This window comes from Mastomys coucha, unplaced genomic scaffold (assembly GCF_008632895.1).
Source record: "Mastomys coucha isolate ucsf_1 unplaced genomic scaffold, UCSF_Mcou_1 pScaffold20, whole genome shotgun sequence".
NCBI classification, from domain to species: domain Eukaryota; kingdom Metazoa; phylum Chordata; class Mammalia; order Rodentia; family Muridae; genus Mastomys; species Mastomys coucha.
In genome coordinates, this window is record NW_022196903.1 from 100,031,952 (window position 1) to 100,059,237 (window position 27,286).

Below are 27,286 nucleotides of genomic sequence, written 5' to 3' on the forward strand. Positions count from 1 at the left end.
TTTTTTTTTATGGCCAATCAAAACCCCATACCACATTCTCTTTATTCTTTCCCTTTCATCTGCTGATGGACATCTAGGCTGATTTTGTAATCTGGTTGTTGTGGGTAGTGCTACCATAACCATGTCTGTGTGGGTATTTCTAGTGTATAACCAAAACCACTTATCTCAACAGACAATATCTCTAATTCAGAATACCTTTTCAACCACCATCAAGTAAGCACAGAAAATGGCTTGGATATATGTTGTCATGTACACACCCATTCATTAATCTAATTGTCTAATGATTAACTGTTCTTTGTGGCTGTTAAACTCTTTTAAACGAAGTAGTTGGTTTATCGAGAAAACAGTTCAAAAAATAAAATAATTTCCATAAACTCTTAATAGCTTAAGCAGGTAATAAAGAAGGGTCAGCCTATGTTCTAGAGTCCTGGTTTTGTCTCTCTCCATGGTGGAAACAGGAAAACAAGGACAGAATGGATGTTGGAGGGTGTCGTTGGTCCTACTTACTGTTGTCACTTAATAGCACTCAGATTCAAACAGCATCATGAGTTATAATTGCTTCTGAGAGTTCTGTGCACAGAACAATAGTGAGAGTGACTTGTCAAAACACAAGTCATAAATATAGGTCCTTCGTGATCATGATGAATTAAAACCAAAGGAAGGGAGACAGTTTGTTTTCACAAGAAGCCATCTGTTTATTTGTGTACAGCAGTTGTATTCAAATTTAAGGAAATTAATCAAGTAAAAGCATCAGAATTCATAACACAGTAAATGAGAGTGCTGAAGAAGTAAACATTGATAAAAACCAAGGACCTAATGAGGTTTTCAAGCTCCTTAGTTTAATCTTCTCTGGTCCCTGGGAGACCTCTCTGGTGTGTGGACATGCACCACTTCCTTTACATTGATTGTTGCTACTTCAGAGCTCAGAGCATGAATTGGCAACAAGCACTAAATTAATGAATTAGCTGTTTTCAGTACTACAACTCGGCCAGCATGATCCTTTGTGTGAGAAACCCCTCTGGTCCTTAGCTAACAAGCATTAGATTTCATTAATAAAAAAATCTGTCCAAGTTCCCTGAATGTGCTGGGAATGTGGCTCTGTGCTATAAGGTATGCAAAGCCATGGATTCAGTGTCTAACACAAAAGGAGAGAAGTTAAACAAAGAAAAGAAATACAATTTCAAATGCCTATAGATTTCGGTGTATGAGAAGACTGCTGATGACCCAAATGTTGTCAGGGAATAGAGCCTGGTCATTTGACTCTCCTAAGTTTGGTATGCTTACCACTTGAGGCATCGTTTTCAGCATCACTGGCTATTACCTTTCTGTAGCAATAAGTTAATTACTTTTCCAATACTGTTTGTATCCTGCAGCAGAAATTCTTAGAATCCTTTCTGCAAGTAAATATTTTCAGTTGATTGTGATAGGCTTTACCAGCAGCTGACTGAGACAGATGCAGATACTTACAGCTAAGCATTGGACTGAGGTCAGAGACCCCTGTGGAAGAGTTAGGGGAAGGACTGAAGGAGCTACAGAGGATTGCAACCCCATAGGAAGAACAACAGTATTAACTAACCCATACCCCTCAGAGCTCCCAGAAACTAAGCCACCAACCAAAGAGCATATATGGGCTGGTCTGTGGACCCCAGCACATATTTAGCAGAAGACTGACTTGTTTGGCCTCAGTGGGAAAGGCTGTGTCTAATTCTGTAGAAGCTAGATGCCCCAGGGAAGAGGGATGCATGCTCAGGGTGAGATGGAGGTGGGTGGGTAGGTAGGGGAGCACCTTCTCAGGAGCAGAGAGGACTGGGATGGGGTGAAGAACTTGGGTAGGGGGAACCGAAAAGGGGACAACATTTGGAATGTAAATAAATAAAATAATTTAATTAAAAAAAAAGGAAGGAAGAAAGAAAGGAAGAAAGAAAGAAACATACATACATCACCAAACCAACTAGTTCCCTAGTTCTCGGTTCTGCACTGCCACATAAACTGTGTTATTGTTGTTTGTTTGTTTGTTTGTTTGTTTCTGTGGAGGGCTAAGGGGTGTTAGGTGATGCTGGAGATTGAATTTAGGCTTTTACATGTATATGCAGGGAGAGTGCTATACTTCTAAGCTGCATCCACAGTCCTTGCTTCCTTTCAAATTCCAGACCCAACGAAGGTGATGGTTCCCCCTTCCAGCATGGATGTCACTGTGGGAGAGAGCATTGTTCTTCCATGCCAGGTGACACATGATCACTCCCTGGACATTGTGTTTACTTGGACATTTAATGGACACTTGATAGACTTTGACAAAGATGGAGACCACTTTGAAAGAGTTGGAGGGGTAAGTATTAATGTCACCCTACCCATAGGAAATAGCATACCAAAGATTCTGTAAACTGACCCAAATTAATTTGTTAAGATTTACTTGGAAACAAATGTAAAGTCATTGTGGAAGCATCTTATTTCACAGAACACTTGCTTAATTCCTGCTCTTTTCTGCATCACTTATTGCATTAATGATGTCGTCTATAGCATGCATAGCAAACCTGATGTCAAGTTGTTTGCAGTTGTGTGTGAAGAAGGAAACTGAGGTTCATAGGAGTTATATAAAATGCCTTTTCTCCACATCTGCTAAATGAAGTGCCTCAGCTTTGAACCTCATACCACAAGCTCTACTCCCATATCATATAACCACCAGAGGGTTAATGAAGTATCTTAAAGACAGTTTCCTTGTATGCCTCTGGCTGCTATTGTATTCCTCTGTGCTCCTATGGGAGACTCATCATCATAAAGTTGGTACTAGCTCTCTTGATTCTGCAAATACACTGAGGTGATTTATCATCTCCATGGAATCTGAATCCAAATGCTTCAATTTTTGAAATGCCTTACTTTTAAGGACAATATATATTATCATTGAATATGTGCCAAGATAAGGTAAAATCTAGAAGCAATTTGCATCTATCACAAACATTTTCCACAATTATTTTTCTGCACTATCACAGCTCTGCATTCCCATTGGTAATGAATATTCGCTCTGATGACCACTTTCTTGGAAGGACTAACCAGAAAGTACCAGGGTATAAAACTGAGACTATAATTTGAAAAACTCTTTACTCCCTTATCTGCCATAGAAATATGATTTACTGATTTGCCCATCTCATCCCCTGTGTGCCTGTTTAAATAGATCCCCTGAAATTAACAACTCCATCTATGGGATATATTGGGAATATATTTTTAACATAACTATTGTAATGATTCTGCCCATTACATGCATGCTTAGTTTGTTAGAGTTTGACTTGCAGAACACTAAAAGAGATTTGAATGACTATTCTCTCAATCCTCCCAAGAATGATATCTAAATAATATCACTTTGGATACACAGGAGAGAAGTTAATTCACTACACCAGCAGCAGTCTCTGTTTGCTAGGGACTCTCTCTTTGAATATTGGCTAAGTACGGCTGGATAAGATCACTATTATTAAGCATTTTGGATATGTTTTGTGGCCCAGCTTAGTGAGTGCCTTCATTTGGCTTTTATTCGTGTGAAGAATCACCATGACCAAGGCAACTGTTATAAAGGGCATTGAAAAAAGCTTGGTAGCCTGCAGGCAGACACGCATGGTGCTAGAGAAGGAGCTGGAAGTTCTACATCTTGATCTGAAGGCATTGAGAAGTAGACGCTCTTCTGCAGCCAGCTAGGAGGAGACTTTCTTCTACACAAAGCAGGACTTGAGCACCAGGAAACCTCAAAACCTGCCCACACTGTGACATACTTCCTCCAACAAGGCCACACCTATTCCAATAAGGCCACACTTCCTAATAGTGCCACTTCCCATGGGCTAATCATATTCATACCACCATAGTGAGGGATATTCTACTTCATCAAAGCATTGATGACACCAAATACCTTAAAGTCTAAAAATACACTTAGCCCCATACTTACTATAAAATAAATATATTTAAAACTCTAATGGCTACATTCTCTGAGAGAAGAGTATTATTAATTGTAATAGCAGGGCAGTATACGTTGAAAAAGAACCCTTATCAACTAAACTAAATAGCTGTTTTTCACATTAAAACAAGATTCATGGGCAAAATCAATATAAAAATTAAGATTTCTGAGAATTTCATGGATTGATGATTGATGAACGAAAAAGATCCCTGGCCAATCAGACCTTGTAGCTATTATATACCATTTCAGCTGAGATGCAGAAAGAACATCTTAATGAAGCAAAGGACCAAGGAATACTTATCATATACAGAAGGACTCTCATTCAACCATCTGTGGTGGGACATATCTGTAATACCAGCATTCAGGAAGTAGAAGCAGAAGGATCTGAGTTTGAGACAGGCTTGGTCTGGGTAGTGCGATATAGGCCATCCTGCTTTCCTGCTTTCAATAGGGAGACCTTGTCTTGATAGTAATAATAATAATAATAATAATAGTAATAATAATAGCTTTTATTTTCTTTCCATATAAGACATACCTCTCTCCTCTTTACTGCTACAAATGAAGAGAGGGAAGTAGGTTAGTAACCAGTGTCATCCATGATGATAATTTTAAAATTTCACAGTTGAGGAGGAAACTGTGTGCCGTTATGAACTCAGTCTGATTTACATTTGTGCTACCTGAGTCAGCATAATGAAACAATGCTGGACAGATTCAGCCTATTGAGTTTTGAGGAAAGCTGTTGTTTTGTTACTGTTATTGGTGTTCCCTGATGGCCTCCAGTGATCTTCCAGAAACAGAACTGGGACTCCAGTTGGAATAGGGGTTAAATACACTGCCACTCTTTTCTTCTGTCTTGTAGGAACATAAATATAGACCTCAGGAACAGTTTGATCTCTCTAAAGGAAAGAACAACCTCACTCCATGAGACTCTTACTTTAATCCTTACTTTAATTTTTTTCAGTTTGATCTTAAAGCTATAAATCTCACCAAAGTTTAAGAATAGCTAAGACACATTCTTAGTCACAGAACCACAAAATTGTGTTAGTAGGTTGCTATGTGCTGAGATAGGCTACAGTAAGTTTCTTTGACACTCATCCTTTAGTTAATAGAATGAATCACTGAGACACGGTAAAAAATATTTCCTTAATTCCAATACAGCTTCAACCTTAAAATCAACATTGCTCCTACTTTAAAAACCAATATGCAATTTTTTATTAGTCATTTTATTTGTTTACCTTTCAAATGTTATTTCCCTTCCTGGTCTTCCCTCCAAAAAAACCCCATCCCATCCCATCAACTTTGCCTCTAAAAGGGTGTTCACCCACCCATACACCCACTCCCACCTCACCCCTCTAGCATCCCCCTTCTCTAGGGTATCAAGCCACCACAGAATCAAGGACCTCCCCTCCCACTGATGCCAGATGAGGCAATCCTCTGCTACATATGTAGTGGGAGAAATGGACCAGCCCATATATACTCTCTGGTTGGTGGTTTAGTCCCTGGAAGTTCTGAAGAAGGTCCAGTTAATTGATGCTGTTGTTCTTCCTATAGGGTTGTGATCCTCTTCAGGCTCTTCAGCCCTTCCCCTAACTCTTCCATTGGGGTCTCCTTGCTCAGTCCAATAGTTGGCTGTGAGTATATGCATCTGTCTTAGTCAGTCGCTGACAGAGTCTCTCAGAGGATAGCCATACCAGGCTCCTGTCTGCAAGCACATCTTGGCTTACATCCAAAGACACCAATATGGTAATTTTTAATAAGGGCTTGTTGAGGGCTGGAAAGATAGTTCAGCAATTAAGAGCACTGGCTGATCTTCCAGAGGACCCAGGTTCAATTTCCAGCATCTACTTGACAGCTCACAACTGTCTGTAACTCCTGTCCTAGGAGATCTGACACTCTTACACAGATATTCATGTAATCAAATCACCAATATATATATAAAATAAAGAGCAACAAACAAATCAATATGACTTCTACCTTAAAATCAATATGGCTTCCATTTTAAAGTACATATGTCAACTACCTTAAAGTCACCCCTCTGCAAACATTTCCTTTATGAGGTTTAGCTTTTATTTAAATCACTACTTAAAGGCCCATTGTGTGAGCTCTCTTAGGTTCAGAATGCTAATTCCCTTTACCTGCAAGGTACCTAATTATTTATCAATCCTCTATTACATATTAGTTCCTGAATGTTCACAAAAGCCCTATGAAATACGTTAGTAATTATTTTCCCATTTTTTTATACTGAGATGTGATCAGTAAGTACTGGAATTGAATGAGAACACAAGGGTTATAAATAAAAGAACTTTCAGATTAAAAAATTATCTGAGCTCGTCTTGAATTAGACTTAAGGTCTTTGACATGGTTGTCTCACAAAGAAAATTGATCACAGCCATCAATAAAACAAGTTTAAATTTACTCTATGCTTCATAGTTTGTGAATGGATTTCACATAGATATCCAGACTCATTTGATTCTCACAACATCATACAGTAGGAAAGGCATCCTTCTTTCAAAGGTCAATAAACTGAGAGGCAGACAGATTAAAAGACTTAGATTAAATCACATGGCAGGCATGAGGCCCAAACAAATAAGTCTCCAAACTGAGTCTCTGCCTCCAGGACATACTCCTGTCTTTCTTCTTCTAATCCTAGTTGCAACAATTGGCCCTCCTGACTTCTACTTTGCCTCCAGTAAATATGAATGTTACCTGCTTTACTGAAACAAAAGAAGAAACTAAGGACTTGTTGCTTTCAAATAGGGATAAATTCTTCCCTGGAGGAGAGTATATAACTACCATCAATAACAAGGGTTAGGTCTGGTCTGTTGAACATGGGGACCTAAATTCAATCCCTGGAACTCATAGAAAACTCGGGCATGGTAGCACACGCTTGGAATCCCAATCCTTCTTAAACTGTTTCTCCCAAAAACCCAGCTTCTAAGCTTCTTGGTTAGAAAAGGAGAAAGAAAGCACAGAGAAGAGTTTGTGAAAACAATTAAAACACTTTCATGCCTCGTCATCTCCAAATTAATAGAAGTACAGGTGGAGTCAGCAAGACAAAAGGCTCCACACAGTCCTCAGATATTATGTTCTATTATATTCTAGACAGCTATCCATGAGCCTTGCAAAGACCGTGATTGTAGGCTTGCATTTTCTACTACTTTCCAATGTGGATCACTGTGGAATGAAGGTGATTTTAAGTAAAACATAGATCCAGCCTCATCTACTTGGCAAGTTTTAGGCCAGTAGGAGACCCTGTGTCAAATGACAATGAGGACAATGCTTAAGGAATGACAAGTGAGGTTGTACTCTTCTCCACATGTATGTACCAGCATACACACAAACTTGTATATAGACTTTATGTATATACATACACACAGAGATCAGAACTGTCTTTTGCTGCATACATGACTTATGGAAAGTTATCTAGCCTTTTTGGGTTAGAGTTTTCTCATCTGTAAATAAGCTAAGAAAACTACCTACCCCACCGAACATGTTGGAATTGAGTGTGTTGACTTGGAAAGTCCTGGGCATACACAAAGTCTTACAGACTGTCACTCTCTGGAGAAATAGCAACTTCAAAATCTGTGTCAACCTCTTCCTCTGTAGTTTGGATTCAGAATCAAGAGAGCATTTCTAGTCTAACCCATGAAGTGGTCACGTCCTTATTCTTCAAGCTTCTCAATATCAAGGCTGTAAAACCAAACTTCAAGATAGAACAGTCTTGTGGAAACATCACTTTGTATTTATAAAAAGTGGTTTTCTGGTGACCAATGTAGAAATGGATGTGGGGCACATAGGCATCTACACTAGGATGTAATTAGTTCTATTCATCTGCTAATCAAACATGCATTTGGCATTTGGAAAACAAATTAGCACTATTCCAGGCTAGATGATTCAAGATTTCCTTAGAGAGTCTGGCCTTCATAATCCTTTAATTCCAACCTGAGAGCAATCAAAATGCTGGCTGCAAGACAGGGTTCTGCCGAAAAATGCAGATGCCTCTTAATGGAGGTTCACCTCCTTTTTCCAAATATAGAATTTCAAAGTCTCAGAATGCTAGTGCAGGCAATAGGCTGAGAACAGGCTGAAGGGAACCCATAAGGCTCGATCAAAAGCCACATTGTGTAACTTTGAGTGATGCCAGCAGGGGTAGCAGTCTGATCCAGACACCTGAGCTCCTGCTGAAGATAAGCTCTCTGGTGTTCTTATCTCTCAGGCTGGCTCCCCTAGTTCTAATAGCCATGGCATGCATCACTAATGTTCTCATCAGCCAGTGTAAAATAAATCCATTAGTCATAGTGTCCTTCATGTGATAATGATATTTAGGGCTCATTAAAAAGTAATTGTAGCCACTTTCCTCTACTTTATCAGCAGGATTCAGCTGGTGATTTGATGATCCGAAACATCCAACTGAAGCATGCTGGGAAATATGTCTGCATGGTCCAAACAAGTGTGGACAAACTCTCTGCTGCTGCGGACCTGATTGTAAGAGGTATTCAACTTTAATTTTTATTTCTTATAGCTTGCTTTTTGCCCTTTCAATATTTATATGGTATGTACTCTACCACAGCAACATAAAACCTCAGTGGTTTTGAATTAAGTTAAAACAGCATAAGCTAATCATAGTGCGTAGTGATTAACAGTCTATAGAAATTTTCTAAACATTTATTTTTCATGAAAAAAATGGATAACCAAAAAGTACACTGAGAAATGAATTGAATGCCCCAGTTATGATTACTGAGTTGACAGGTGTTCTAGAATAACTTTAGATTAACAAAAACAATTAATCTGAAAAGTAATTCACATTAGTGTTTTAAGCCAGTAGTGTAACAGGGGCTTAAGTAAACTCCTTTCCCCTAAAGTTATTAGAGTTGTGTTCACTACTCTGGAGTTAGTAGGATCTGGGAGAAGGGAGCTGACAAATGAGTCAGACCTAAGGACTCACGGGATCAGACAACTCATACTCTGAGGGTTAAGAAAGGTCACCTAAGTGAAATTCGCATGGGCTCAAGCTGTATTCAATCACAAGGACAAGTCACACATGGCAAAAACATGTTTTTCCCATAGAAGCATATAAACATTTAATTGAATAACAGCAGCAAGCAATAATGAGTAATCTAAAGTAAACTCATTGCTATATGCTACACCTTGGAAAACACATTCAAAGAACAATTTTGTGTTTTGAAGAAGCTGAGGTAACATGAGTCTTTTCTTGTTTCCTTGGCATGTTCTCAGAAGCACCCAGCATTCTCTTAAAAACCATTGCATTCCTGGTCTATGTTCCAAGAAGGCTGCCTTTGTTTTAAAATATGACTTGATAAGGAAACAAACACACACTTGCTTGGAATGTAGTGAATAGGAGGGCATTTCCATACAAAACATCGACCTTGAGGAGACTCTTAGTACTAACTTAAACTGTGTAGATATGACTACTGTAAATGAGTCCACTAGCTGGAGAAAATTCTAGGCTTCAAAACAATTTATGAGACAAATGTAAGGTTATAAGATTTTTTTAAAGATAAGCTTGCTTCAAACTCACAATTCTCTTGCCTCAGCCTCTTGAATGCTGAAGTTACAGACATGTACCACCACACATAACTAACAGCAAAAAGAAAATGGATGTTATCATGTGCATGCAGTACTCTCAGAGACCAGAAGAGGGTGGATGATCCCAGTGATTTCCCAGGAGTAATAGATGGTTGTGAGCTACCATAAGATTGCTAAGATTTAAACATGGGTCCAGCAGAAGAGCAGCCAGTGTTCTTAACCATTGAACCACCTTTAATCCATCAAAAGAAAAAAAAAATCAATGAAAATTAAAGCTCTGTGAAACCGTGTACCCAACAGGTTTTTTTGTTTGTTTGTTTTTGTTTTGTTTGTTTGTTTGTCTTTTAAGTCTTAAACTTGCAATCAGGCTGAAGGTATAACTGTATGGTATAACATTTGCCCAGCATGCGTTAAAGCCTTGAGCTCCACACTCAACTCTGCTAAACAAAGAAGCCAACAAACAAAAGCCAACCCAGAGCATCAAGATAATCTCAGGCTCCAAAACTCATTAATCAGGATTCCTAACTGTTGGTGATGGGGATTTTTGGTCAGCCACCTGAGCCTAAAATACAAACCCTGGCTAAGGATCAGAGGCGGGGTGAATCAGAGTGCACAGGGAATAAGCTATTTTGAGAATCAATACAAAGTATTGCTGTATCCCCTGAGCAGATGTGAGGGGGAAATGCATAGGAATTAGCAACTTAATTGTCAAGAGAGGTTAAAGAAATACTGCATTCCCATTATGGCTGCTTTAGCTACCTGTTAATTGCCTTAAAAGAACGTAAGCCATAAAGTTAAAGGCCAGATTAAAAAATCGAATATTATATTTTCAACTTAGGTAGATCTGCCCACAGAGTAATGTATAGAAATGTGTTTATTTCCATTTTAAAAACACACCAGAGCTGATCTACTCTCCCCTTAGGGACAAAGGAATTCTGTTGCTGGTAATTTATCCTCTACTTAATTAGGATAATGTTCAGATCAGCAGTTTAAAAACCAATAAATTAGACTAATAAATATTTAAATCTGTAGTACTTGAAGTTCTTAAATGATATTGTATACTTCATTTCCCAGAAAATAGCATTGCATACCAAAAGGAATTTGCAAATGCAGTCTAAAAGAAACTGTAGCCTAATCAGTTAATAAGGCCAATAAATTAATATGACACTTAAAGCCACAATCTTTCATCTTATCTTCTCCTGCTCTGTCCTTGCATCTTTCATCCACATTGCAGTGAGGAGATAGAAATGTATTCCACTGCCCTTAAGAGGTTTTTATATTGGGAACGAGTGCAGGTTTGTATGTTGACTCTGGAACCTTTAATTCCCTGATGCCTGTTTTACTTAATCTGCAACTGTCTTGTGACCACCAGCAAGGCCTCCCTTCCCTGAGGGAGAGGCAGATACAAGCATCAAAATAGTTGTCCTCGTGCTGTGACAAAAACATCTCGTGTTTTGTTCAGTGAACATTTTGTTGTTGCTGTTGTCGTTGTCATTGTCGTTGTTGTTGAAAGAGGGGTCCAATTTTCCTACAACAAAGTAAACAGTCCCTAAGAGCACAGCTATGCATTGGTGGGGATGGTGACAAGAAGATAAAGAATGAGAGAGTCCCCAAAAGCATCTTCCTCCCTCCAGTGCCTGGCCCTTACCACCCCTTCATTTGCTTCCTACACAGTGGCCACAAAGGGGCTCAGATAGCTCCTATTGATGTAATTCTTTGAGCAGTTTAAAGTGAACACTTTTCTATTTGTGGGTGATTCTAAAGGCTCTCGAACAACATTCATAGAGAAAAAGGATAGAAATACCAGGAGAAGAATACTTGTCAGATACAAAGGAGCATAGATTGTCTTCTGGACTTTGACTGGTTATTAGGAGTAAAGACCAAAGGTCACCTCAGCTCTGTCTAGATGGCATTAGACTGGCTTGCTGAAATGTCACCATGGAAAATTAATCAGTTCCAACATACACACTTGCAGGCATTTCATTCAGGAGTGGGTGAAAGAAGATATATTTAGCCTCACCTGTGAGTCTATAAAAGTGATTTTTAAAGAAGCAGAGAGAATGCAGGGTCTTGCATAAAGGTGAAGGAAATTTCCAAACAGAATCGTACCTGGGGAATTTCCATTATCTTTCCCCTACTCCTTTAGAGGTGGCATTTTTACCTTGTCCCTGAGGCACAGCCTAGTAATCTTTTAACAATATATTTGATTGCTAATTTGGGGATAAAAAAAAAAACTTCGTGGGAACTTCTCCTTATGTCTGCCCAACAAGTAAGGGTTTATCACCTAATATGCTCATCATCACCTTCTATTCCAAGGTGATAAATTGATATCTGAGCTACATTTTAAAAGACACATCTTACTGTCTGACCACCACTTCTAATACTGGCAACTAGGAAAGTTCTGGGTCTTTCCTCTGACCCTCTTGATATCTCACCTCCTAATTGTTTTTCTGTCCCTCTGTATATGATCTCCAGACTGCTATCTAAATAGGATTTCTTCCCTTTTCAATGGTTTAAGTACATGGAAGTAGAGAAGCAATAACCATCAGGAAGATAAGTAGAAAAATATAACTATGACTCATAGAAGCTAACTTCCAGAGGGATGTAAGACTCCAACCCAGTTTTGGAGTTACTTCAAAGAGGAGGATGGTCTTATGACTCTTGAGAACTGGCCATTTTCACAGTAATTCCTTTGCTTGAAAGCACATGCAGCTGCTGAATGCAGTGTAGATGGCAGATGGTGCCCCAACATTCTCTCCCAACATCAGGACATTCCATTGTAATTCTTTCTTTGCCTATTTGTGTTTTCCTCTATATTCTGTGAGTCTCTGAAAGGAAATGGTATGTCTCAGATCATTGCTATGGTTTCAAAGTTAAATTAGGTTCTTGTTACCCAGTAGATTTTTAAAAAGAAATTATGAGATGGGCATGTAGGCAGTTAAACAAATGATTGAGTGATTCCGTACCCTATATACTTAGACATTTGCGTATGCTATCTAATTCTGATTGCCTTGCCTTCTCCCAGGTCCTCCAGGTCCTCCTGAGGCTGTGAGCATAGATGAAATCACAGATACTACTGCTCAGCTTTCTTGGAGACCTGGACCTGACAACCACAGCCCCATCACCATGTATGTCATCCAAGCTAGGACTCCATTCTCTGTGGGCTGGCAAGCAGTCAGTACAGGTACCATATTGCATGCTGGGTGCTGTTGTCTATCAGAAACTTCTAGAAGGAAGTGTGAATGAAATACGGAAGATGCAAAGCCATCTAGGTAAACACAGTTGCAGATGTTAGATTGCACCTGCATCTCCCAGACGTGAGCCAGCTCTACTATGATGTCTTTAATGTTTTCCTTCACACTAATTTACAGTAGTGTCACTGGACCTGAGGATCAGCATCTGTCGAATGATTTGTATGCTGTGCTGGGTACTTGTATTTCCTTAACAAGCTTCAAACTATTTATAAAAATAAAATGCATTGATCTATGTTTTACCTAAAAATCACCTTCATTCCACAGTGATCCACATTGGAAAGTAGTAGAAAATGCAAGCCTACAATCACAGTCTTTGCAAGGCTCATGGACAGCTGTCTAGAACATAATAGAATATAATACCTGAGGACTGTGTGGAGCCTTTTGTCTTGCTGCCTCCACCTGTACTTCTATTAACTTGGAGATGACGAGGCATGAAAGTGTTTTAATTGTTTTCACACATTCTTCTCTGTGCTTTCTTTCTCCTTTTCTAACCAAGAAGCTTAGAAGCTGGGTTCTTGGGAGAAACCGTTTAAAAAGGATAATGTTTTGGTTTTTTTTTTTTATAAATTTTGGGTTTTTTTTTTTTAAGATTTATTTATTTATTATATGCAAGTACACTGTAGCTGTCTTCAGACACTCCAGAAGAGGGTGTCAGATCTCATTACATCTCATTACGGATGATTGTGAGCCACCATGTGGTTACTGGAATTTGAACTCAGGACCTTTGGAAGAGCAGTCAGTGCTCTCAACCTCTGAGCCATCTCTCCAGCCCCCAAGAAGGATAATGATTTATTTTGGTTCATAGTTTTACAGATTTTGGCCAAAGATTGGCTGGCTTCAATGCTTGGGGTCTGAAGCTAACCAGAATACCATGGTGGTGAGAACATGATGTCTCAGAGCTGGAAACTTTGTGCTATCTGGGAAATGTGAGTATCAGGAAGGAACCAAAGATAGATACTCTTCAAAGGAATATCCCAGTGGCCCATCACCTCCTAAGATTTTTGTCACTTCCCAAACTACCACCAGTAGCCTAGGGCCTAGCTTTTATCCTGTGGCCTTTTGAAGGAGATTCCAAGTTCAAACTCTAAACTATTGTTACTGTAAGTAGTGGCACACTGGTATTATAGTGAAGGAATTCTCATACATTCTTTGTTACACCAGTTCATTCAAATCAGACACCAGTTGCTGATACTGTAAGACACAAAGTCTTCAAGGATCAAAGGTGTTTCACTAGATAATTCTCAGTTCATATGTTCTTCTGCATTTACTATATAATGCTGGGAGATTGCATATATATATATATATATATATATATATATATATATATATATATATTTCTTACAGCTATTCTAACAGTAAAGTAAAATTATTATATTCACTCTAAAGGTTTGTTATCATTCCTCTTTAACAGATGAGGAAAGGGAAGTTCTACAGAGTTCTGTTGGTTAGCATAGTAAAGATAATGATCCCATTTCCTTATCTTTCTTGCTAAAGCACCTCTTTGAATCCTCTTTGACGGAAAGTTAAAGTTTACAGATAGGAAACCACTTCTAAGATATGATAAGCTAAAGAAATTTGGAGGGGTGATCAAAATATGTACGAGGTCCTTAAAAAATTAACACAAATATTATAAAAATTGGATTGATAATGTGATTTTTATAAGTTGCATAAAATTGTGCTTAGCATTTATTTCTGCTTGAAGACATCAAGGCCACACACACACACACCCTTGGGTCTAAAGAACTATGTATCTTGCTTGCAGGAACTTCTGTTTGTCTAATTTCTATCTCAAATGTCATCTCAGTAAAAAAAAATGAAATACTGGCAGGTATTGGGATTGGTAAAAGGATTAAGACCTATGAGAAATAACAATAAGATTTTACCAAAACAGTTATAGCATTAATATGAATGAGCAAAGAAAGATAAAAATATTAATAGTACTGATCCACTGACAGGAACAACAGTGTTACAATTTAAACATAAAATGTCTTCAACAAGGTCATATGATGAATGTTTTGTCCTAAGCCCCAGGCGCTCTTTTGGAAGCAGATGAATGCTTAGGAGGAGGGTCTAGCTGGAGGTCACTGAAGTAGTCCTTTGAAGAATATCCTGTCCTTGGCCCCTTCTTGTTTCTCTCTGTTTCCCAGACACCATGTTTCTAGCTCTGAGGTACCATGTTCCCACCACCCTGGTATTCTGCGTGACTTTAGACCCCAAGCATTGAAGCCTGCCAACCTTTGCCCAACACCTTGAAACACATAAACCAAAATAAATCCCTATCCTTCTTAAGCTTTTTCTCTGAAGTATTTAACAAAAAGAGCCTAACACAAAAGTAGAAAAGGGAAAAGAAAGCACAGACTAGAATTTGTGACTCTGATGCAAAAACACATTCATATGTCTTCATCACTATCCCAGGAGGATAACTACAATGCTTTTCCTAAAGTGGTGGTGGTAAGAGTGGTGATAGTGGTAGTAGATGTTCCTATCATCATCTCTACATTTTGGGGGCCTGAGTGGATTCTCTTAATCTCTCTCACCCACATTTTGATATCTTTCAGTTCCAGAACTCGTCGATGGGAAGACATTCACAGCAACTGTGGTGGGTTTGAATCCTTGGGTTGAATATGAATTCCGCACTGTTGCAGCTAATGTGATTGGCATTGGGGAGCCCAGCCGGCCCTCGGAGAAACGGAGGACAGAAGAGGCTCGTGAGTACCACTCAAGATATGCATTGTCTATTCTGGTAGCTCCCATTCCTTAAGGCAGTTTCTCAACCTGGAGATGCAATGACACTTTCACAGGGGTCACCAAAGGCCATTGGGAAAGACAGATATATACATTATGATTCACAACAGTAGCAAAATTGCAGTTATAAGGTAGCACCAAAAACAGTTTTATGGTTGGGGATCACCACATCATGAGGCACTGCATTAAATAGTCACAGCACTAGGAAGGTTGAGAACCACTGTCTTAAGGATAAACCTTGACTTCTTCCTGAACATTAGCTTCAATGAGCTCTATATCTATACACCTTTTCCCCTAAAGGATCACAAACCAGGCCAGAAGAATCTCAACCTTTCAGGTACTGAGATTTAAACAAGTTCTTAATCCTCTTCATTTGAGTCTAGTGGTAGAGCACAAAACAGCATAATACCTCCAAAGTCAACTCTCTCTTCTTTGGTTCATGTGTCAGAAAAAAAAACAAAAAACAAAAACAAAAAAAAAAAAAACAAAAGGAAATCACAGATGGTCAGAGAACATTTCCTCAGAAGTCTCTGCTAGGATTTTCTTAGGACATAAACCATTGTCACAAGTAAAGAATGAGAGTAACCTGCATACAGCTTGTTTGATAAACACAGGATGAAAGTATTGTACATCCAGCTGGGGCAGATTACACTCTTGTTAACTGGGAGATCCTGTTGCACAGGCTCTGTAGAGCTCCCAGCCATGAAAATAACAATGATTTGTAAAGGCATAGCAAGATCCTAAGCAGACCAGCAATTTCACCTTATTCTTGGAATTGAAGAAAAAAATCCATGTATTGCTGCCTATGATCAAGGGCATATACTCACTGGCCAGCTGCAGTCCTCCACTAGATATTTAAAGAATCTGCCTGGAGTCCTTCATTTAGATGATGGCATAACTAACCCTAGGCTCTCTCTTCTCACATCTCCAAATCTATAAATCAAGTCTGCTCTGTAATCCTGAGAAGGAAGTGAGTCTGATTTCCCCTCTTTTACAGAGAACACTGGGGATCAGAGAGGTTAAGCACAGTGAGCCAGGGGTCAACCTAAGTCCACCACTTCCTTCAACACCCAGCTCAAAGCTCACCTTCTACTGAGAAGCCATTAGCCCAGCGCTCCTCTGAGCAACCTGCTACTCCAGAACACCACTGCTCTTCTCCATTCTGTCTGCGACATCACTGGGTGTTGTCCAAGTTTTTCTGTGATATTCTGCATGTGCTCTCACCCTCCCACTAGATTGTAAGCTCCACGTGGGCACAGTTTGTCCTGTCTTTTCCCTGTGTTATCACCACATGGCGAATAAATGTCTAACCAAGCAAGAGAACAGATTCTTCAGACCTTTCTTCCTCTATGAACTCCTAGGTCTTTAGGGATAGAGCTAAACAATTGGTCAGTGGTGCTTGGTAATGCATATACCCCATTGAATCAGAAACAGGTAATTAAGAGCACTTTCCTTGGGAGATTTTTACTTCTGTCAGCCAGTACATTGTTCCCCTTGTGGATGCTGTTTCTGATATCCAAAAAACAAAGGGACATGTACCCAAGTACTCACTAACAGTGAGGCATTCCATCTAGGTAACCTTCCTGGCTACCATTTGCCATGAACACCTGAAATAATTTGGTTTCTGTTTTGTCTCCTGCAGTCCCTGAAGTCACCCCAGCTAACGTCAGTGGTGGTGGAGGCAGCAAATCTGAACTGGTTATAACCTGGGAGGTAAATCCATCACAGAACCAAAGGGACAGGAATTTGTCTGGGCTGTTTTGTTATTTTCCTCCATAGAAGCCAGGAATTGTTCCCCTCTGTTTCCAAGAAATCTATTAATGGCTGTCAGGAAGTAAAGGTGTTTGGCCACCCATTGTTGAAGCAAGTTTTAATTTGACTGCTTACAGGGGAAAAAAAAATCATGAAAGAGGAGATAAAACAAGTTTCAAAAAAAAAAAAAACAATAAAGAACTCTGGTTCAGAGAAAACCAGTCTTTCTTTTCTTTCTGAATTGCTGCATGGCCAATTGATTTAAAACATCTGCCAGCTATAGATTGAGTGTCCCAGAACAATTTCCTGGCAGTTGGCTTTGCTTCTGGGCTGTGAGGTATTTCTTTAAACAACCTGGAGGAAGGTTAGTGACCAATTTATTAAAAATTGATTTTGAGAGAGGAGGTGGAAGCTTCAGAAAAGGCTTGAAATGTGTTCCAAAGATTTTAGACAATGTCCCCTGAAATAAAAAGCCTTTTATTCACCCACAGCCCCAGCAGGGCAAGGAAAGAAATCTCTTCCTCCCTCCCAGCTGAGCTCAGAGTCTTTCCTCTGGGGCAGGATCTTGCCTGAGCAGAGATGGCCCCTTTTTGTGAATTCATCTATTTGACACCCAAGGAAAATGATTACTGGATGGTGCCTAATGGAAGGGTTTTTGTTGTTGTTTTGTTTTTGTTTTTGTTTTAATCATCTGTGTGGTTTAATTGAGCATCACTGGTAGCTCTTTCAGGGTTGAGTCCACCTTACCAGAGCCCAACTCTCCAGAGCTGATCTTCATTTCATTTTCAAGGCTCTGGTACCACATGAATATCCGAGGCAGATTAAAGGATAGCCATAAGTTTAAAAGGTGCTTCCAAAAGAAACCCAACTTCAATTGGTGAGGAATAGTCTTTAACAGTTGAATCAACAGAAGCAAGAATTGGGGAGTTCCCTTTAACATTTGAATCAAACTACTGTGTGTTCTGAGTACAACCTCCCTTCCTCCCCAGACGGTCCCTGAGGAGTTACAGAATGGCAGAGGCTTTGGTTATGTGGTGGCCTTCCGGCCACATGGCAAAATGATCTGGATGCTGACTGTGCTGGCTTCAGCTGATGCCTCCAGATACGTGTTCAGGAATGAGAGCGTGCGTCCATTCTCTCCCTTTGAGGTTAAAGTGGGTGTCTTCAATAACAAAGGGGAAGGCCCTTTCAGTCCCACCACGTTGGTGTATTCTGCTGAAGAAGGTACGGTTCATGCTACCTTAATATTTCTTCAATTCTAAATGGTGTTACTTTCAGGATGTACCATCAATTTAGAGTATAACATAAATACAAATCAAAAGAATATCTTCCTTACAGACAAATATAATATAAAATCATTGGCTCACTATCTACCATATGCTGTGTGTCTCTCTCCGTCTCTCCCTCTCTCTGCCTCTCTCTGTGTCTCTGTATCTTTGTCTCTGTCTTTGTGTCTCTGGCTCTCTGGCTCGCTCTCTGTCTTTCTATCTTTCTCTCAAAAACACACTCTGGCTATGTGTGTATACTCTAGTAATCCCAAAATATAGGAGGTTGAAGCAGGTTAGCTAGTTTGAGACCAGCCTGGGTTACATATTTTAATCTGTCTCCAAAACAAGAAAACTCATTAACTACTCTATCATATATGAAAACACAAGGCTCCCCACCAATTGATTACATTGCTAAGACCAACCAAGCATGCAAGTGCCCTATGTTGTCTTCAGTTATGTTTCTATGTACCTATTATCTATCTATTGATACATAAATACCCTGTACCTGTGTGTTATCATTATTTTTAAAGAATCTTATTTTATCCCTTTAGGCGAATATCAATATAGAATGTTCCCCTCTTTCCATCACTTGTGTTTTAAGCCAATTTGCTCCAACTCTCACTTCATAGGAGAGGAAATCATGATGCAGCTTGATTACCATTCATACTGCCATACTGTTCCAAAGGCCTCACACTTACTTCTTCCAGGAGGGTCTTGCATTCAGAATGCCTCTCACATAGTCCTAAGTATGCTCAAAGCTCACCCTTGTTGTTGTAATAATGATATTCAGAATTAAATCACAAGATAGCATATAAAAGTTGAGACAGTTTGGAGTCATCAAGGAAACTGCACATTCATTTACTTGTAGAAAAATGATTCCCACAGAGGTGGCAGCCTTCCATGGCCTCTCTGCTACCTCTCTGCTGACTCTCTCAGCTCTCCCCTACATACTACATACTATAACCACATGCAAAAGATTGGGAATGTTCCAAACCAAATCTGTCCTCTTGCATGCGCTTCTGCATTTCCTGTTCTCCGTCTTATATTACAAATCCCTATTCATTCTTCTGGCCTCGCCTTGAACAGCAAAGGTTTCCTGTGATTTCCCTAGGCCTGCTACATGGAATAGGTGTTTATGTCTCATGTCTTGAGTATCATTTATAGCCATAATATTTATAGCATCTGCATTTTTCGCTATGATAATGGTTATGCCAACATATTTAAAGTTTTGAAGTTTGGGTATATGTTTTCATAAAAGACAGTGTTTCCTGAGTATGGCTAATGTTTTCCTCTGTGTATCAGGTAACATTTAAAAAATTCTGAATTAACACATAAGCAGAATCTTATTGTTATGTGTAAATAGAGATCTCCATGTCTAATATTTCCTGGACTATGTAATATAGAGGAGTATAAAAATTGACACTAAATTGTAACTGAAAAATTTGTCAGCTTTAAGAGGAGCCTTATTATAGCATATGTTGGGGATTAAGAGAATGAAGATGGTGCTTTTGTATATCAGTAATGGGTCCCTGGAACAGATGTAGTTTTAAAAGTATCAAATAGTTATGTACTGATTTGAATTACATTTTAAAAAACACACAGCTACCCAAGGTAAAATTTTGTGAATGTTATTATTTAAGTCATGGCTAAACTAGGTTTTTCAGTAAGGCAGAATATTAAAAGAAAATTTTATATACAAATGGTATACAACTCACATAAAAATCTGGCAAAAGCCACTAAAATGTGAGAAACTATTGGTTCAGTCTATTGTTTGCATTTGGGAATACTGAATCCCAGAAACTGTAAATGACTTGTCTAGGGGCTTAGAGATTATCTTATAAAACTAAGCTGGCATGCAGCTTTCTTGAAATGTAGTCAATTCAGTTAACTATGCTCATTTCTTTCTCGCTTGTTTTTATAATCCAGCAACTGAGACTATAACTCAACAGAGAAAGAGCTACCCGAACAAATTGCCGACTATGAAAACTTATTGCTAAACTTGCCCTTGGGTCACTTTAGTTCCATTTACTGCTGTGTAGACCTTTGTAAAACTTCCAAAATATCTCTTTCTTAACCACCACACTACAGATTATAATTGTTTATCTGGGGGAAGGATTGTGTGTCTCACAAGTATGAAGGACATATGGCCATGGGTTCTTTTTGCCTTCTAACCCCATTTATAGACACCCATTGTGATGAAGCTGACCCAGTAATAAATATTCCTGAATTCATTTGCAGAACCCACCAAGCCACCCGCCAGTATCTTTGCCAGGAGTCTTTCTGCCACAGATATCGAAGTTTTCTGGGCCTCCCCTATTGGGAAGAATAGAGGACGGATTCAAGGTTATGAGGTAAGACTGAGATTAGTGCATTTGATCTATATCTCTTGGTGAGATGTCTAAGGCACATTCACTGATGGGAGAAGACCCACATTGCCTTATACAGATATCTGTTCTAGAGGCCTAGTTCTACCATACCATTAATAGAAGAATCTACTGTGAGACCACCCTTTACCTATGTTTATGTTTAAGTTTATTATTATATTTCTCTTTCTTTACCTAAAGATTTGCAATAAAAGGAGCTTAAATATGATATGCCTGTGGGGATAGGGAGATGGTTTAAGAAGTCAAGAGTGTTCATTGCTCTTACAGAGGATCTGAGTTCAGTTTCCAGCATCCTTCCTGGGCAATTCAACAACTGCCTCTAACTCCAGCTCCAGGGAATTTGATGCTCTCTTCTGGCCTTTGTGGTGACCTGTATTCACATGTATACGCCTGAGTGTCTGCACTCATGCACACAATTTCTTAAAAAAATCTTTCAAAATATTTTTCAATATTATATGCTTAGAATCACCTGGACTCAAAACAAAGGTGGTGGAAATGACAGAAATAGCCACTGATGATTCTCCACACTGGCCATCTCAGTGAGAAAATAAGACAAAAGCAAATTTTCTTACTGTGGATAATTCTGCAAATCATGCGGATCTCCTTATTCTAAAAGGCTCTGTCCATGAGTTAACATAGAAATTTACCTCCATCATAAGAATTTGCATAACAATAATATTACCTGATGACATTGGAAGTATCCCCAGTGGATATAATTTCCAAGGTCGTTCCTTTTATTTTCTTAGGTAAAATATTGGAGACATGATGACAAGGAAGAAAATGCTAGGAAAATACGAACAGTTGGAAATCAGACATCCACGAAAATCACCAACTTGAAAGGAAGTGCTCTGTATCACTTATCTGTCAAGGCATATAACTCAGCTGGAACAGGACCCTCCAGTGCGACAGTCAATGTCACGACCAGAAAGCCACGTAAGGACAGAGTTACTCAGAAATATTTTGGGGATTCATCAAACACACTCCAAGTTCATTACCTATCCCCACCTCCCAGGGATCATTTGCATACTAATTGGTATCATTATATGGATTCAAATGCACCTTAGCATTTTAACTGAACCTTTCAGAACAGCGTGCCAAATTCATTGCTCCAGAGGACAGAAAGATAAATGTTTTTCTCCTCACTGGGAAGGACTACTTCTTTTAGCTATAAATGGTAGGCGACCAACTGAATCTTTTTCCATTTGCAGTGCTGTATCTCCTCAGATTTCGGTGACCTTGAAGACACATATTAGTGCAATCGCCCATTAAATTGCCTCTACTCTAGAATTCGAGTAAGGGGATATTCCTCAGAATCCATTGAGATTTAATAATCTGTGACTTCGTCTATCTTAATTTTTTTTTTTTATAGCACCAAGCCAACCCCCTGGAAACATCATATGGAATTCATCGGACTCCAAAATTATCCTGAACTGGGATCAAGTGAAGGCCCTGGATAATGAGTCAGAAGTAAAAGGATACAAAGTGGGTAATTTCTTTTTGCAAGGACACCTAATCCTGCTATTAGCAGGAAAGGAGTCTGTGGAAAGCTTCCCATTCAGGAATCTCTTCCCTAAAGTAGACTCATGTAAACTTTATGTGTGCCCTGTCTTAACTTCTCAGGATTTAGGCTCTCACCTGGGTAAGCTGGTCCTGCTTCTCTCTTGTAAATAACCAAGATAGAGATAATCAGTTTGGAAAACAAAAGAAAGACTTAACTGGGTTTACACTTGAGGAAGCTTCAGTCAGTGGTTGGTTAACTGTTGCTTTTGAACCTCTAGTAGGCAGTATATCATGGAAGGGCAGTGTGGTACATAGTGGCCAGGATGCAGAGAGAGGGAGAAAGAAACAGAAACAGAGAGACAGACAGAGGCAAAGAGACAGAGGGGGGGAGGGAGAGAGAGACAGAGAGACAGAGAGACAGAGAGACAGAGAGGAGAGACAGAGAGAGAGAGACAGAGAAAGAGAGAGAGAGAGAGAGAGAGAGAGAGAGAGGCTAGAATTCCATTCTGCAAAACCCCCTGCAAGAGCACTCACAATGTCTACCCCTTGTAGGTTCCACCATCTTCAGGTAACACTATCAGGTAAAGGCTGGAGATCAAACCTTTACATATAGACCTCTGGAGAACAGGTACACAAGCTACCACTTCATATAAATATTAGGTTTATGTAGGCTAGATCAGAAATTGTTAAAGGCTTTGTGATTGGGATTCGACAAAATCCCCGCAAAACAGACCCTTACCATTTGCTTTAGGCTGCATGGCTTTATTTTCTCAGTGTGTGTGTGTGTGTGTGTGTGTGTGCGTGTGTGCACTCGAGTATACAGTGTATAAGTGTGCACATGAGTATGTGTTTATGTTTAACTAACATTTTTAACTTCCCAATGTCACTCTCAATCCTGCTCTTGTTTCTGTAGAGAGCTTCTCTGTAAGAAAATAGGCTGAAAATACTGTCTTCCAGATCACATAAATGCTGGCTTGTCTTTGAAATGAATGCACACACACACACACACACACACACACACACACACACACATGTATGTGTGTGCACACTCATGCGCACCCCTGGTTAAAAGACAGAGTTTTATCTTATGGAACTGGGGTTTCAGAAAGCTCTGATCTGCCTGACGTGGGACTGAACTCAGGTCCCCTATCAAAGCAGTACCTACTCTTGATGCCTATATGATTTCTCTAGCTTTTGACTAAATGAAAACTTCCCATTGCCAATGAAAATTGGGTTAAAACATGATTTTACAGTCTTCACTTGACCAAAATGGGCAGCATCAGTGCTTCGCATCCCTAAGATAAGTCACACATGTGTGGCTGCCTCACTAGGAATGGCTTTTCAAAAGATAGAGGGCAGCCAGAGATCACTCAGTCCATGAGACTCTCCCCATGGGGAACTTGGGCTTTCTTACAGTGTGGCCATCTCAGGTAGCTGAACCTCTGATAGGGCCCTGAGCTTCAGTGGAAGGGGGCAGTGAGTAAAAGCTATGTATCCTTTTTAAAGCTAAGGATGAACCTAGCTGGTATGAGGCCAGATCAGATTTAAAGGGATGCAGGTGGAGAAGACATGTGCAAGAGATAGTTTATCATCCCTATGTGAAGGGTCCTGAGTGTGTAAGGAACAGCAGTCTTGGCTGTCTCCAAATGTGTAGGTCAGATGAATCTGTGAGTTGATCATGACCAGGAGTCTAGCCCAACCTCTGTGAGGAATGAAGGAAGGAACTGTAGATGTTTAACTGGAAGAAAGCATAACACTTCTCAGAAGCATAACACTTCAAATATGTAAAGCGACTTGACTAGTGATGAGTAAATTGTTCCAAATTCTGTTAGACTACTGAAAATGTTGACTTCTAAGCTCTTCTCCTTGAGAAAAATTCAAAATTGTAAACTTTGTTTTATAATCTTCCTTAAATAATGAAAACTATGGGAGGGTTTATTTAAGTGGACTTGCAAAATTGCAAGGGAAGTCACGTTTTTTTTCCTTTTAATAGATTACTGTAAACTCACTAGCAGTCAGAAGCATACCAACGTAACCATGGCGGTAATAGTTTATCAAAAGCTTTGCAAAATGTCACACTCTTCCTGAGGATAGACGGGCAGCAAAATGCCCTTAACTCGACCAGTGCACTGAATTTTCTTCCCTGACATCTCAATAGAACATGGCATAGCGAATGCCTGCTTACTTCCAGCAATGGAGAAAAGTCCATCTTCCTTTGCGCTAAGTTCGTTCTTGAACAACCTGGCTCCCAGAAAGTACAACTGAGCCAACATTTGTCTTTATGTCATCTGGACTTGTGTCTTATTCCTTTGAGTCCTTGGGAACAATTCTAGTGGACTTTAAGCTTGTTTTCAGCTTGCTGCCAAAATAAAATAACAGGCAGATGAGCTGCTCAAAGAATTTGAGGCAACCAAGAAAAAGATTAGAGATCATCTAGTAAAACTCCTTATTTTATATATGAGCATTCAAGCCCATCCATAAGTCTGTTGGACTGCCCTTGGCTTTCTCAGGTACATGGAGCAGTTGCCATGGTGAGACTTGCTGACTGGTAACAATGATTACTTTGTTGACAGTCAGTGCTTTGTATACCAGTTTCTTCTCACAAATTCTCACACCAGATTCTCACTGTAATGTCTTCCCAAGAAGGCCCGCCTTGAGTGTATTGCCCCTTCAAACATGTTTGCCTGTGCACAGATTAGTCCAAGCCCCATACATCACGGAAGGAATATGAAGGGCAAAGCAGTCCAAGAGAAGCATAAGAACATTTGATTTAGCAGAAGAGCTCTGTTGTTCTTCATATAGGATTGGGGGAAACTATTTTTACTTCTGTAGTAATAGAATGAAATGTGAGAGTAAATTAAAACTAGGGCATTTAGTTCTCTTTCTGACTCAAATATCAGATCAAATGAGGTCATCCTTTAGGGTGTTAAGCATGTCATTTATATCTTTTGGATTTAGACTTTGAGAATATAGAAACTGCTGGCACGGCTGATCCAATATTAGGAGGAAGGTTTTCTCTTGTGAGTAAGAGAAAGAAAATATCCAGAGGCATCTGAAAGATTCCACAGAGAAGAAAGCAGTCTGGACATGCCCAGGTTTAGGGGAACGGGAGAGCAGGAGAAAATAGTGGAGAAGGCAGGAGAAGGAGAATAGAGCATAGTGAGAGAATCTTGAGAATAGCAAACAAGAAATCATGAGGAGTATCAAGAGGATGAATAGCTCTGGGGCAGGGAGAGGCCTGGAGAGCTAGCATGGATTTTGAAAGACATAATAGGTATTTGAGATACTGAAGGAGCCTGGAGGCCGATATGCTGATTGGTGCCACAGGTAGCAATATGTCCCTTCTGCCAGTGGTAATTGAAATGAGTCCTTTTTGGCAAATGGGAATCAGTTTCACAAGTTGCCAAGGAATGCTAGGTTTTATCTAATCTAGAAATCTTTCTGTAGTTCAGCTTATGCTTATTTCTGGATATGTGGACATCCTGAGACCTAATAATCAGATTTGAAGGAATAACTTCTGGTCTCAGTGGCAAAATAAATCACCCACGCAAATAAGTGAATTAAGGTGAGCAAGCTCATTCAACAAAAACGCTAGATATCTATCCAAAATTCTTTATTATTATTATTACTTTTATTTTTTTACAGTCCAGACATTGACCCCTTCCAGTTCCCCCCTTCCACAGTTCCTCATCCCATTCCTCCTCACCCCTGTCTTCAAGAGGATGCCTCCCCACTCTCCAGGCCTCTCGACTCCCTGGGGCCTCAAGTCTCTTAAGGGTTAGGTACTTCTCCCACTGAGACAAGACCAGGCAGTCCTCTCCTGTATAAGTTGGGGGCCTCAGACCAGCTCATGTATGCTACCTGGCTGGTGGCTCAGTGTCTGAGAGATCTCAGGGTTCCAGGTTAGTTAATACTACTGGTCTTCCTATGGGGTCACCCTCCTCCTCAGCTTCTTCATCCTTTTCCTTATTCAACCACAGGTGTCCCCAACTTCAGTCCAATGGATGTATCTGCATCTGTCTCAGTCAGCTTTTGTTGGGCCTCTCAGAGGACAGCCATGCTAGGTTCCTGTCTGCAAGTGTACGATAGCCTTAGTAATAGTGTCAGGCCTTGGAGCAGACCCTTGAGATTGATCCCAAGTTCAGCCTGTTAATGGATCTCCTTTCCCTCAGTCTTTTCTCCATTTCTGTCCCTGCAGTTGTTTTAGACAAGAACAATTTTGGGTTAGACTTTTTGACTGTGGGATGGCAACCCTATCCCTCCACTTGACGCCCTGTCTTTCTACTAAAGGTAGGCATTTCACCTAAGTCTCTGACCTCCCAGGTTTCTGGTGCTTTCTAGAGGGTCCCTCCCACCTCTCACTCCTGGAGGTTGCATATTTCCATTCATTGTGCTGGCCCTCAGAGTTTGTCTCCTGTCTATCCCTCCATATCTGATCTTGTTTCCCTTCTCCCTTCCCCCTCCCCTCTATCACCCAGGTCCCTCCCTCCCTCTGCCTCCCATGATTGTTTTCTTCTCCCTTTCAAGTGGAATTGAGGAGTCCTCACTTGGGCCCTTCTGCTTGTTCTTTAGTTCTGTGAATTGTAAATTGTATCCTAGGTATTCTTTCCTTTTCTTTTTTTTTTCTTTTTTGGCTAGTATCCATTTATTAGCAAGTACATACCATTCATGCCCTTTTGGGTCTTAGTTACCACCACTCAGGATGATATTTTCTAGTTGCCTACACTTGCCTGAAAAACTCATGATGTCCATGTTCTTAATAGCAGAGTAGTATTCCATTGTGTAAATGAACCACATTTTCTGTATCCTTTCTTTGGTTGAGGAACATCTGGGTTGTTTCCAGCTTCTGGCCATCACAGATGAACATAGTGGAGTACATGCCCATGGGTATGGTGTGGT

General features: G+C 39.8%; 1 protein-coding gene across 8 annotated transcripts in view; it reads left to right on the forward strand.

The window, feature by feature from the left end:
- Cntn4 (contactin 4) overlaps positions 1 to 27,286 on the forward strand; it is a 975,079-nt gene that overhangs the window by 934,476 nt on the left and 13,317 nt on the right. For 6 of the 8 annotated variants that reach the window (XM_031382782.1, XM_031382784.1, XM_031382783.1 and 3 more), the window contains 9 exons: positions 2,151 to 2,326; positions 8,309 to 8,429; positions 12,510 to 12,668; positions 15,297 to 15,446; positions 17,126 to 17,196; positions 18,225 to 18,459; positions 20,742 to 20,854; positions 21,634 to 21,820; positions 22,257 to 22,369. In XM_031382782.1, coding sequence (XP_031238642.1) covers positions 2,151 to 2,326; positions 8,309 to 8,429; positions 12,510 to 12,668; positions 15,297 to 15,446; positions 17,126 to 17,196; positions 18,225 to 18,459; positions 20,742 to 20,854; positions 21,634 to 21,820; positions 22,257 to 22,369 — 1,325 coding nt within the window. Of the gene's footprint in view, positions 1 to 2,150; positions 2,327 to 8,308; positions 8,430 to 12,509; positions 12,669 to 15,296; positions 15,447 to 16,480; positions 16,804 to 17,125; positions 17,197 to 18,224; positions 18,460 to 20,741; positions 20,855 to 21,633; positions 21,821 to 22,256; positions 22,370 to 27,286 lie in introns of those variants that run through there. The other 2 variants (XM_031382788.1, XM_031382789.1) reach the window with 2 other exon arrangements.